This window comes from Corythoichthys intestinalis, chromosome 10 (assembly GCF_030265065.1).
Source record: "Corythoichthys intestinalis isolate RoL2023-P3 chromosome 10, ASM3026506v1, whole genome shotgun sequence".
Taxonomy (NCBI): Eukaryota; Metazoa; Chordata; class Actinopteri; order Syngnathiformes; family Syngnathidae; genus Corythoichthys; species Corythoichthys intestinalis.
In genome coordinates this window covers 53,143,363-53,156,413 of record NC_080404.1, presented here as the reverse complement: position 1 = coordinate 53,156,413, position 13,051 = coordinate 53,143,363, and the positions used below count along the sequence as shown (strand labels likewise).

At 41.0% G+C, this 13,051-nt stretch overlaps 1 protein-coding gene across 2 annotated transcripts in view; it reads left to right on the top strand.

Moving 5' to 3' along the window:
• LOC130922784 (kinesin-like protein KIF20B) overlaps positions 1-11,459 on the top strand; it is a 37,309-nt gene extending 25,850 nt beyond the window's left edge. The window contains exons 23-27 of one of the 2 annotated variants that reach the window (XM_057847827.1): positions 847-1,050; positions 2,223-2,291; positions 6,275-6,383; positions 6,537-6,661; positions 6,959-11,459. In XM_057847827.1, coding sequence (XP_057703810.1) covers positions 847-1,050; positions 2,223-2,291; positions 6,275-6,383; positions 6,537-6,661; positions 6,959-7,039 — 588 coding nt within the window. In that variant the 3' untranslated portion in view covers positions 7,040-11,459. Of the gene's footprint in view, positions 1-846; positions 1,051-2,222; positions 2,295-6,274; positions 6,384-6,536; positions 6,662-6,958 lie in introns of both variants that reach the window. The other variant, XM_057847826.1, reaches the window with a different exon arrangement.
• The last annotated feature ends 1,592 nt before the right edge of the window (positions 11,460-13,051 follow it).

The following is a 13,051-nucleotide window of genomic DNA, read 5'->3' as shown; positions in this document are numbered from 1 at the left end:
AAATACCATTGTTTAGAAAAAAAAAATCAAGCAGTTACCCAAAATGTTACTCATTACTTGATTATTCTTTTCACTGCATACTTTTTTACTTGTACTTGAGTAAATTTTTTGGATGACCACTTTTAATTGAGTAATACTATTTTCAAGTAACGCTACTCTACCCACCTCTGGTGTACAAACGTCCATCTATTCTAGTCTGATCAATATATAGATATAGTAGATTAGATTAGCCTAATTTGCCTAACAAAAGTCCGCTAGTTTATTTTAAATGCTACGAATGCTTACATATTTACCATTCTCTTAGCAAATCGCTCGCACATAATACCACAAACTGTAGCTGTAAACTTAATTACAAATGCATACCCAAACATATATTAGCTGAAAAAACTTCCAGCCTTTTGTGGGCCAAACCAGAGCGCAGCTATCTATTATCCATGTGAGTCGTCTGACTCTGCTTCTCAGTCATACAAGGTAACAATCCAGCCAGACCCATCACTGCCACCAGAGGGCAGTGTATCCTCAATCATTAAAAAAACCATAATACTTGGATTTTTTGGATTGTTATTTTGTAGGAGTACTTAAAGGGTTAATTCCGATTTACGCAGAAATTCGGATTACGTCGCCAGCGTAGGAACGGAACCCATTTGTAACCAGGAGAATACCAGTTTTATAATTTCCTGACCCTTGTTTTGGTAATTGTTGTATCGTGAGATAGTCATTATCGTGACCTGTGTATCTCAAATCGTATTATATCGTGAGCTACCAAAAGGTTGCCACCCGTAGTCCAGAAAATACGGTAGGTTGCGGAATTTTTGCCGGTCCGACACATCTCCGTTATGGTTTTAGGGCTCGTCGGGCGACCCGTCGCTGCTGGAGTCATCGCAGATCTCCACGGAAAACGGGCACACCAGCCGCTTTCCGCAGCCCGAGTTGGAGATCTCCTTCAGCCCGCTGCGTCCCGACCGACTGGCGTTGCGACGGCAGGGCAGCACGGAGGCAGTCACCGTCAAGATCACGCCCTCCACTCGCAAGAGGAAGAGCGCCGACAAGGTGAGGTCCTATTTAGAAGACGATTTTATGACTACACAAGATAGGGGTGTCTCCTGGGGCCACTTTCAGAAAACTCTTAGGATTTAAGGGCTGACTTGAAATTGTTCTACTTTCATATGTTCATACTGAAGTAATTTAATTTTAATGTCAAGGCATTGACTTTGACTTTGATGGGAACGTCACCTCAGGGCGACCATCTTGCGACTCACTTTAAGATGAGTTTATCACTAGTAGACATCCAATCCATTTGAAGCAGGAGGGAGAAAGACTTTTCCTTCGCTGTCAGCCCTCCCTGTTTAAAATGGATGGGACATCTAACATCAATGAGTTAAACATTGCCCCCCCTTTTTCCCTGAAGTGTCCCATTTTTAGACGCTGCAAACGTCCAAGAAATCGATGCAAGGTATTTTATTTTCTAAACTTCCTCATCCATTCAGTGTGATTAGAATCCATTTTCACCAGCAGCATTTCCATTTTAACATTGTAGTCATCCGTCCATCCATCCATCCATCAATTCAATACTTCCTCATGTTTATTGACGAAAAAAATAAATCTTTTCTATTTCTTTTTTTAATTTCAAATTATTCGTTTATTTTTTATAAAAAAAATTCGCAAATAAGAACAATACAGTCAATGTTCTTATTTTTTTAACAATTAAGATGTTTATTAAATAAGCAAAAATGCACATAACATTTTAAATGTTAAAGGAAGAAAAAAGCACAAAACTTATTAGTTTTTCTGAAATTTGAATGTAAAAACTCAATGCCTGCCATTGACGGCAATAGACGTCCAATCCAATTGAAATATAAAAATAGATAGTTAAAAAAAAAGCTAAAATATTCTAAATATGTTTTATTAAATAAGCAAAAAATGGAAATGACATTTTTCAATTTTTTTAAGAGAAAGTTTCATGTCTGTTTTTATTTGTTTATTAATGTTTTAAATTTTTATTTATTTATGAATTGTAAATGTAAAAACTCACCGCTTCCCATTGACGGGGATAGACGTCAAGTCCATTTGGAAGCGATCGTCCATAGCGCTGAAAGATAAACATTCATAGAGGACGACCATTGCCAATCCAAATGGATCGGACGTCTCTCGACATCAACGGCGCTTACACTTGACCGGACGATTCTTTTTTGTAATCTTTGCTGTTGTCTTCGTGCTCGCAGAATGAAGTGGAGGTGGAGAACGAAAAAAACAGCAAAGCCACGGCGACGCTGAACCAGGGCCAAGACAAGGTGGTGAGCAAATTGAGGTCACGTGACGCAAATGAGGCCCTTGTTGTCGGCAGCCATTTTTGCCCAGTTTCATGCAAGTGCAAATTCAGAACGGATAATGGATCAAATTAATCTTGCTATGCATATATCTACATTGTTTTGCTCAAAATCGGTTTTAGACCTGTCGCGATAACAAATTTTAGTGTGCGATAATTATTCTCATAAATTATTGCGATATTATTGCCCCCCCCCCCCCCCCCAATTTTTTAAAACAAATTTACAATAACACAGTGAGAATACATTATATATTAATAGATCAAGTACACCCATTTAAACGCGATAAATATTGACTAAATTCAAAAATACTTTTTAAGAAATCACTAAAAACAATAGACCATGCCTCTTAAGTAAAAAACAATAATATTGATACCGCACAAAAACGCAGAATAAATAAAATGTGTTTAAAAAAAAAAAAAAAATTGCAATTAATAACTTAAGCATTTAGGCAAATGAAAACTTTTCCCGTCATAGCCTCTGCAGCGGTGTTCCATAAGGATGCAACGATACAGTTAAGTCACAGCTTGGTACGATTTTTGATACGAGGGACACGATTTTCGATCCGATTCAATACATTTAATGCTCTGTTTCAGGTTTTTTTTTGCTAACGAGCAAAAATTAAATTGGCATCATATAAACATGCATTTTAGTGCATAATATTTATGTGTTTACTTCTTACTGATCTGAAAAAAGTTTGTATAAAAATGCTGAGAACAATCTTTACTGTTTGTAAAGTGAGGCAGGGCACACTGTTGACTGCTACAGCTCTCTTTGCAGCTAGGTTTACTACATGAGCAAGACATCCTATTTGTGGTCCGAATCCATCTGTGTCACGTACTGAATTAACAATATTTGCATCATTATCTATAGTCACTGGTATGGATTGATTTGGCCTTCTTAACTTCCATTCACTCATGACAGTTTAGAATTCATCGATGTAGTATATGGACTACGTGTCCCATAATCACTCTGGGCTCACGTACCCAATGGCATGGGACGTAGCACATCTAGTTTGCCATTTCATGATATCTAGTGTGTGGGCGCTTTAAAAAAGTTAGCAAGCACCGCTGAAGTCACGTCTGCTCATTACTACACAACACCAGACTTTCGTAAACAGGACGAGTTTGAAGCACAGCGCTCTTAATTTCATTCAGCTGTTCTGTGTCAAAGCGAGGTTGTTCGTAGCAGCCAAGTTGGTAACAATGTTTCGGCGGACTTCGTTGTAAATATCCAGCGTTGTGCCGAAAAATAGCCGGCCCACGTGAAATGTCACTCCTGACGGGAGCGCCCACACGTCAACAACACCGGCGCGCCATAGATGGTCCACAGTCACTCCGGAGCACTGACGCGGTCGGCATACGTTGAACAATAGGATATAATGGGAACGATTGACTCCAGTGCTAGTTTTTGCCAGACCTGGAAGGAAGATGCATTTTGCGCAGTTGGTAACGAACTTTTAACAGCACGTCAGTCGCACGCGCGAGGCGATAAATCGCAGCGGAAAAATTACCGCCTTCATTTTAATTTATCGCGCGATAAATGGAATTATTGCATATTGCGACAGGCTTAATCGGTTTATTAGAAGGCTGGCGGAAATAGAAGAAATATAACTGATACTGATTTATCAGGCTCAAAATGACATCATGGGTATGGAGGAGGACTAAGAAATAATGTACTGATGCCGTGCAATAAGTACTTTTTCAGATCTATTTGCTGGTTGCCCTACCCAAGATGGCTGCTGCCCTAAGTAAAACTGCAAAGTAATTGCTGTCATGGCTTGGTCAGACACTGCTTAACTCATTAATGGCGCTAGATTTCCAATCCATTTGAAGCGGCAGGGTTCAAAAGGATTGGACGTCTACCTCTGATTCACTCATTTCAATTCACGGCAGAAGAATGAACAGAGCTTTCATCGCTCCTAAATTAGCCTAAGGTAGGCCATGTTGGCAGGGGCAACTTTTCTGTCAAAGTCAATATATTGACATTCAAATTAAGTCATAACTATCGTATACCGACTTTTATAAGATTATTTTCAATGTATTATAGAGCTGAAATGAATACTCGAGCAACTCTAGTAACTCGAGTTAATAAACTGATCCGAGTAATTTTATTCACCTCGAGGAATCGTTTAATTTTGCCAGCTCTAAGCATCACATTTTGCCCTGACTACTTTTAATGCGGCACAAAGCACTGACGTCACGTGCGTGGAGGAAGAAGCAATTAAAAAAAAAAACAACTTACTACAGCCGTTACAAACTACGCCCGCATGATGCTACGGTGGCAGCAGGTAGCGTCTGATGCGTCTCATAGATATCACATGTATGTAGAACTAGATGCGAAATGACAGACTCGGCGGCATTAGTAAACAGCCACCATCTTAAAGCAGTAGACTTCTCAGCACTAATAAATAAGATTAAGGTTACTGTCACTCGCTCACGTAATGTTATTGCCTGGTACACCAGACTCACCACTGTTCCAGCTATTGAGTCTGGCCACCATTCACGCGGATACAATTTCCTGGGCGGAGCAAGCCACAGCAAACACACAGCGGAGTGGACCAATCAGCGACGGGCAGACGTGACGTTAGTAAAATGACGAGGGAAGGACGAGGGACTTGCGCGCGGAAGTAAACATACGAAGAGAGCGGAGTTTATTCAACATGGCTAGCGCGAGACAGACTGTTGTCAATGACTCGTGTCGATGTGTTTTTGGTCATTTAAAACGGATTTTAGCGTGGATTGGAACATATTCTCGGCTCTCCCGTTCACCATCTGTATTGGAGACGACTTTCGACGCGCAAGAGTGACGTTGCTCGTTAAGAACACGTCACGCAAATAAACGAATCTGATTTGTCGATTGATTTTGTACCTGCTCGAGAGGCCGTTAATGGGCTGGTTCCCAGACTATACTCTCAGTGTTTGAGAAATACAGGGAGAATAGTCTGGCAGAGCCAGGCAAGTAATGTTAGCCCTGCGGAGGGTTAGGTTTCTATTAATTATGACCACTGATGATGCATGGCTAACGTGTCTTACATACAGGCTTTATTTATTCTGTTAAAAAAAAAACAGCGCTGTAGAGTGATGAGGGTGTAAAATAAAAACTTAATAATGCTAACTGTCAATTTTACCTAAGTAGTCATTACTGGATAAAACGCCAAGTAGCACTGGTTCCTAATGTGCTCCAATACAGCAGGTATCATACATTTATTTTGAACACTGCACAAACTCAAAATCCTATCAGGACTTAAAGTTTAGCCGACCTTGAAACTTAAAAATAGCTTGACACAAATGGAAATTCAATTGAAACACGTGGGGAAAGCACCTAACTTCTAAGTGATGTGTGTTATCAAGCATAATGACATTTTTAGGTATGAAATATATATATATATTTCTACAAGATCTAGAAGTTTTTTGAGTGAAAGCAGTGAATTAGTTTTTTTTTTTTATTCTAGTCACATCTGAGATCCAATTGTTGGCTGTTTTCAACAATGTACATCGAAAATAAAGACATTGATTGACTGTAAATGGTTCAATATTAGATGAAATGTTTTGTTTTCTCGTGTACAGTGGGGAGAACAAGTATTTGATACACTGGCAATGGGTTTTCCCATTGGCAGTGTATCAAATACTTGTTCTCCCCACTGTATATTTCTAATTGCTCTTTACCTAAAAAAATGTTTTATCTGATTAATCGATAGAATTTTTAGTTGATTACTCAATTACTAAAATATTTGATAGCTGCAGCCCTAATGTATTATTTGCTCAGTCTGCCTTTGACAGCGTCAGACGACCAATCCATTTGAAGTCTGATGAAATACATGGAATGAAAGCACATATTTCTTAGCATCAACACGTTATTTCTTTGTACTCCCGATGTTTTGTTATTTTTATACAGTCATTTCAAAGTAGCAATGCCAAGCTGGTGCGCTAACGTTTCCTTCCGTCTAGCAATCGGCGACGTCGCCAGGTGGCGCCAGCGTGCACTCCCGCAAAGAAGGAACGCTGCAAAAGATCGGAGACTTCCTCCAAAGTTCTCCCACCCTCATCGGCTCCAAAGGTGGGTTCCACATTTGTCTTCTCCTCGCGTTAGTTCTTCAAACGTAGTGATAAACTCATTTCATTTCACGGCGTGATTGGACGCCAATACAATGAAATTCACTCATTTCATGAGAATCTTGTTTTACTTTTGATGGGCATGCCGTGCCACCAGCCAAGAAGATGATGAGCCTGGTGAGTGGCGTGGATCTGAGTGCCTCATCGTCTCCCGCAAAGAAGAGCAAACGCAAATTGTTGGCCGCCGACATCTCTTCTCCCATGGACATGCCCGCCCACCCGGTAATTCTCCCTCGTCTAAAGTATTCTACAATAATCCCAAATGGACACCATTGATGGTGATAGACCAATCCAAATGAGATTTTTTGTTTAGAAATATCAAATGAGGCTTCAAAATCAGACCAAAAAAAAAAAGACTTATGATTTTTAATCATAATCATTTTGTTATTAAAAAATATATTATGTATGTATTTTAAATCTTTTGTCATTTAGAAAAATACAATTTTCTCGTTAATATCTGTGTGGATTTTTTCCTAATATTGAATGCGTAATTCACGAGCGTGACGCTTGTCGTTGCAGATGATCAAGAATGTCTGCGAAGACAAACAAAGCGATTATCTGAGCATCAAAAGACGACTTCGCTCCCGAGTCGGCAAATAATCACACGCCGTGTTGCCTTCGTGCTAAGCTAACAACAGTGATTACATTCCATCACTATCACACTGCTAACACTAACTAGCATAGCACAGATAACGTTGCTAGTACCGATATGGCACTAAATTGACATCATCGGCGAGTATTAAGAAATACCGTATCAATTTTGTGCAATATTTACTTTTTAAGCTCTAGTTTCCGACTGTTGGCTGACCTACCCAACATAGCCGCCAGCTACATATTCCGCCCAAGTAAAATTACTTTACTTACTTAGTTGACTGAAAGTTAATTGCTGTCATGGCTTGGTCAGAAACTTATTAACGGCATTTTTCTGCTGTGAGTTTATCACGAGTAGACGTCTGATCCATTTAAACGGAAGGGTTGGCAGCGAATGAACGTTGCTTCATTCAAGGGGAAGCACCAAAACATTGTTTCCCATCAAAAAAGCTCTTATTGACGTCCACCTCGAATAAGGAAATTAAGTGTACTTCTGACACTGGAAGCTCCTTCCTCTCTTACTGGATTGGCTCAGTGTTCAGATGGCCGCGAGCTGGTCGGATGACTTGAGGTTTCTAGACCAGAAGTGGGCAAACCAGTCCCTGAGGGCCACAGTGGGTCCTGTGGCCTATACTACGAACCGAGTTCAACCTCCCCAGAAGTAATCCAGTTTACCATCGGGTAACCGGAGTTGACAAAACCTGGTTGTCTAGTTTGTGGTCAATCGGTACTACGACGCTGATTATGAGGTTGATTAGTCGAACCTGTGTCAACCCAGTCAGAGTTACTGCGCGTTCACATAAAAGGGGGCGGTGACCAGAGTCAAACACTACTTGTGACGATGGCACGGGCACCTTACTTCACGGAGGAGGAATGCGCGATGATCATGCGGAATTATGAGGAATTAAAATCCACCCTCACCGCGAAATCCAACACCGCTTCGGCGAGTAGAGCGCAACGGGTCTGTTGACAGTGAATTTACAGATCGTGTGATTTGTGAATGCGTCAATATGCCAGTTTACTTATGTCCATGAAAAGAAATAAAGCCTGCTGTCAGGACAATAAAATAAGATTTGGTACATTAACAGTAAGAAATAATTGTCACGCATCACCACACGAAACAGGATGATTGTATGTTTAGTCCCCTTGACTGTACGAATACGTATGTTTTTTTTTTTAGTTTGGGCCTAAAAAATCCAGCCCGACTCGACCCGAGTCCGATCAATAAACTTGATTTGCAGGCCCGAGCCCGACAACCACCCCCCCCCCCCCCCCCCAAAAAAAAATTTATGTTATATTTGTGAGGACTCAGGAGAAGAAGGAAATGCGGGGATGCCATGCGTTGTTGCGTAAATAAAAGCCTGTCTTTTGTAACGATTTTTCACAGTTAAACAAGACTGTAAGATGCATATTCAATAAACATGTATATCTTTTATATTTGTGCGTCTGTCCTATCAGTGGATTTGACATTTAATTTAATCTCCTCGAGTTGGCAGAAAAAAACGCAAGTTTTCTCAATGTTTAAATAGTCTACATATTTCTATGATTATTATAAATGCATCAATTTGAAGCGTTTCCATACCCCACTCCGAATCGCACGGCATACAGTGTTCTTACGCAGATATTCAGCATCACCGATGGAATACATATATTGTCCCTGGCGAAAGAGCGCACGGACAAGCACACACAATCTGCGCGGTTGTGAGGGCCTGACTCGGCGGGTTACATTAGTGACGTCTGCCTAGATCAGTTGGCACAGGTAAAGAATTCCCTCAGCTGAAAATCTTTATCTTTCATGGAGAACATCTTCCGGGTACGCCAGCGGATTCTGGCGGTCCCGAAATACCCGTGCCCTCCGGAGAGAGCCCCTCACAATCCGCGCGCCAATGTCGTATGGGTCGTCCAAGTACGCTGTCATTGTCAGGAGGACACGTCCGCGGAGGAGTGCTGTTTAAATAGAGCGTGGTTAATTGGAATCCTGATGTTAAGCAAGATCTAACTCTGACACGACCAGGTTTGGCGTGTGGCGTGTGTTGCCATGGCAACACTTCTCGGTTCCAACATATCCACCTTTCGTAGTCTCGCATAGCCGCGAACTTACGTCGCACGTGATAAAGTTACTCTCGAAGTTACCCTGCTAAGCCAGAAAACCGGCTTCGTAGTATAGGCCACTGGTCTTTGTTCCCACTGATTAAACACAGACAGGGTAACTGTTACGTGCAAAAGACGGCTCGCGAAGGGCGTAACATAAAACAAGCCACACAAATGTACGAGTGGACACAAATTTATTTACAGAGCAATCAAACTCGCAATGAATATGTACAGAATGCCGACGAAGCGTGACTTCAGGGTAAGCCCAGGCCAAAACAACAAACAAAAGGAGCTACACTTAAACCCCACACGCTAACTAAACCCTGATCATGTAAAAGGAACAAAGAAAAGACAGCGTCTAACCTAACTTCCTACTCTATACAAAACAGGAGAAAACGGGTTGAACAGAAATGGCGACTTACCCTTACTTGCTTCAGTGCTCTTATTTACAGTGGTGAACAGAAACAATCCAATAACGAATAAACACAAAAGATCTCACCGAAAAAAGCGGGAGTGTATCAAAGTAGCGATCAAATGCAAACGAGAGTGAATGACGAGCAAATAGCTGGCGAGGAAGACCGCGGGAGAATACTGTCAAATGCGACCTCATAGAACGTTGCCAGCAGCAGGTTTAAGAAGCTTGGCGCCTTTTTCCGTGGCCAATCAGCAGCGGTGACGTCGTCGGTCCGTCCTGCGTCGATCAGCTGTCGTCACAGTGGGAGGGGAAGCAGCCAGCTGGTGGAGGCGACGATCAGCTGACTGGAAGAACCTCAAATAATTAACTATTAAACGGCCAGGGGCCGTCACAGTAACTAATGACAGTCCTGCAGAAACAAGAAGCACCTGACTGCAATCAACTGATTGCACATGCATGTGCTGGTATGCAATTCTGACGGTATTATAATCTTAAGCAAAAATATTACGGTATTGCAGTTACAGCTCTAAAATGTGTTACTTTGTGATATCTGGGTTAAAAAAAAACTTTTTTTCCATTGAACATGATTTTTATTTTTCAAAACATTAGCAAATTGGCACAAAACTATAATGTTAAAATAAGTTTAAAATACAACTGAAATATTCTATATAAAATTAGAATAAATGCAGTCCTTTAGGTGAGCCTAAACCCATAGCCACAGCTCAACATTATTACCATCAGAACAAAAATAATTGAATTATTTTCCATAAAAAGCATGTGTATGACATGTATCTGGTTTACATTATACACACACACTTTCTTAACACACAGCTGTCAGAGAGAAAAAAAAAAAACACGTTTTACCACCGCTAGCTAACTCTCGTAGCTGGTGGGAAACCTTCACGACAGTGTTGACTAACCTTTAATTTTGTATAAATGCGAAATCATATTGGAGGTATCGCCTCCTCGGCAGCCACCCTCCGCAAACATGTTTTACATGTTGGTTGGCCCATCCTCCTCTAAGCCGCAGCAGTCTGTAACTTTTCTGTAACCAAAGTATTCCCATTCCACAGATTTCGTTTTCATCGATGGGGGGTAAAAGTTCAGGCGTTTCACCTCCTTCAGCCATCGTGTAGCACAGATGACACTGAAAAAAACTCCAGTCCCCATTCTGTATCAGCAGCCTTAAACTACATTCAATTAATTTAATGTTGTGAATCAACCGTTAAAGTTGTTAAAATTGCTCCCGTTATTCCATAATTTCCCGTTTGTCTACTTTCGACATGTGAAAGTTTTTAAACTATTTTAAAGATAGATTCAAGTCAATATTTTACCGATGTAGGAGTATTTTAGATAAAAAGTTAATTAGGTTTGCTTGGAAGGTTCGCTACAACAGCCTTGCAGGGAAGTGTACTGCTTTAAGATGGCGGCCGTTTACTTACGCCCGCATCTAGCTTTTTGTAGGTGTGCTGCTAACGTTACCGAATCTATATTGCATCTAGTCCTATATAAATGATATCTACCGTATCATTATGTGGATGTACTTTGTAGCAGCTTTTCGGCAGCAGTCAGGTATGTTGTTGTGTTTTTTTTATCTCGTAGCATGAGTTGAGCTAGAGCCGTGAGTTGAGCAGTAGCATTACCCGAGGGGCCGGGTAATGAGAAGCATGACGTTTAGCTACTCTCGCTTCGTTCCTCATTGACCGTGCGGCGCGCTGAGAGTGTTGTACTTCCGCTTTACTTGGCATATTTCAATAATCGGAATTTAGATGTTTGTGAATCGTTCTCGAATCTTTCACGGCCGAATCGCGAATAATCTAAGAATCGGAAATTTTGCACACCTCTAATCATTATCATTATACACAAAACTCCAAAAATGGGCTGGAAACCCTCAGCCTAATACTTGGTTGCGCAAACTTTAGACCAGGGGTGTCCAAACTTTTAGCAAAGCGGGCCAGATTTGGTGTGGTAAGAATGTGGGGGGCCGACCTTGGCTTACGTCCTTTACGTAGAACAATTTATTTAAGCAAATTTTAGCAAGCCATTCTGTGTGTCACATTTGATTTATTTATTTTTTTCTTCAATAATTTCGACAATCTCACAACTAGCCTTTGTGGCGTTCTCTTTCGACTCTCGGGCCCTTGCGAAATACTGCTGCTGTGAAATTAAACTAGCTTCAAGTTGCTTCAATTTCTCGCTGCGTATCTTCCCTGTAATCTTGTCGTACATGTCAGCGTGTCTTATTTGGTAATATCGCCTTATATAGACCCTACTCACCAACGTCACAGAATGACGTGTCGCTGTAGTCGGCCGCCATATTGTCCGTCATTGTTTAGCCCTATTCTCAATGGTTTCAATTAGTCGTGCAATTTATAGAGCAATTCATGGAAGCCCCGGTGTTATCTGACGCTGTAAACTCATTGGATGCGTTGCATAAAAGGCGTTATGTGGAAAAGCTTCAGTTTATCCATTCGCCAGATCCATATTTGATGCCTAAATCGATGTTTTTCGACCCGCTGTCTTCGCCGTCTCTGCCTGACATCTGCTACCCTGATATCTACAACTATCTTGTCCACAGAAACTCAGCCTATTCTCAAGAAACTGAAAAACTTTAAGAGCAGCACTCTAAGCAACATTACCCCGTGTGACCCTTTACTTCCAATTTTCTAAAATAGCAACAGACTGCGACGCGTCAAGGATAGGTGCATATTGGACTATTTCTTCAATAAAACACGCAACAACTGTGTCTGCCTCATTTGCAAAGAGACAGTCGCGGAAGATACGCAACGAGAAATTAAAGCAACTTGAAGCTAATTTAATTTCACAGCAGCAGTATTTCGCAAGAGCCTGAGGGTCGAAAGAGAACGCCACGAAGGCGAGATTGTTGAAATTATGAATTAAAAATAATAATAATAAAGCAAATGTGACACACAGAAGAGCTTGCTAAAATTTGTTTAAATGTATTGTTCTACGTAAATCAGCCCAGGTAGCCCCCCACATTTTTACCACACCAAATCTGGCCCCCTTTGCAAAAAGTTTGGACACCCCTGTTTAACCGATGATCCGTAGACGAGGCCAGCTTCTTTCACTTGTTATCAGCTAAATATTATTCAAAAAATAAAGATGGTGGAAGAAATAAGCATCTTGAATTTGAAACGGTATGTTGTCGGCGATTAGCCTAGCAATGATCTTAATTGTGGTTGTCAGCCCAAAACCCTCTAAATATATATTAAATGCATCTTACCAGATATAAAATGACTACTACATAATCTGTGGTAATCGTTTGGAGCCCAGTTTTCTCGTGGAATTGCAGCAGTCCATCTCGCTCTCCTCTCCGGGTCTCTCGGAATACGGTAGAACTTCAAGTCTCTCCGTCTATCTTCTCTGTTATTGCAACCGACTGCCACACACGCCTTCACCATTCTGATTATTAATGTTAACGAGCAGAAAAACACGCCATAATAGGAGGAATTTACGTAGCGGTAATGCATCAACACAACGAGTTGACGGACAAT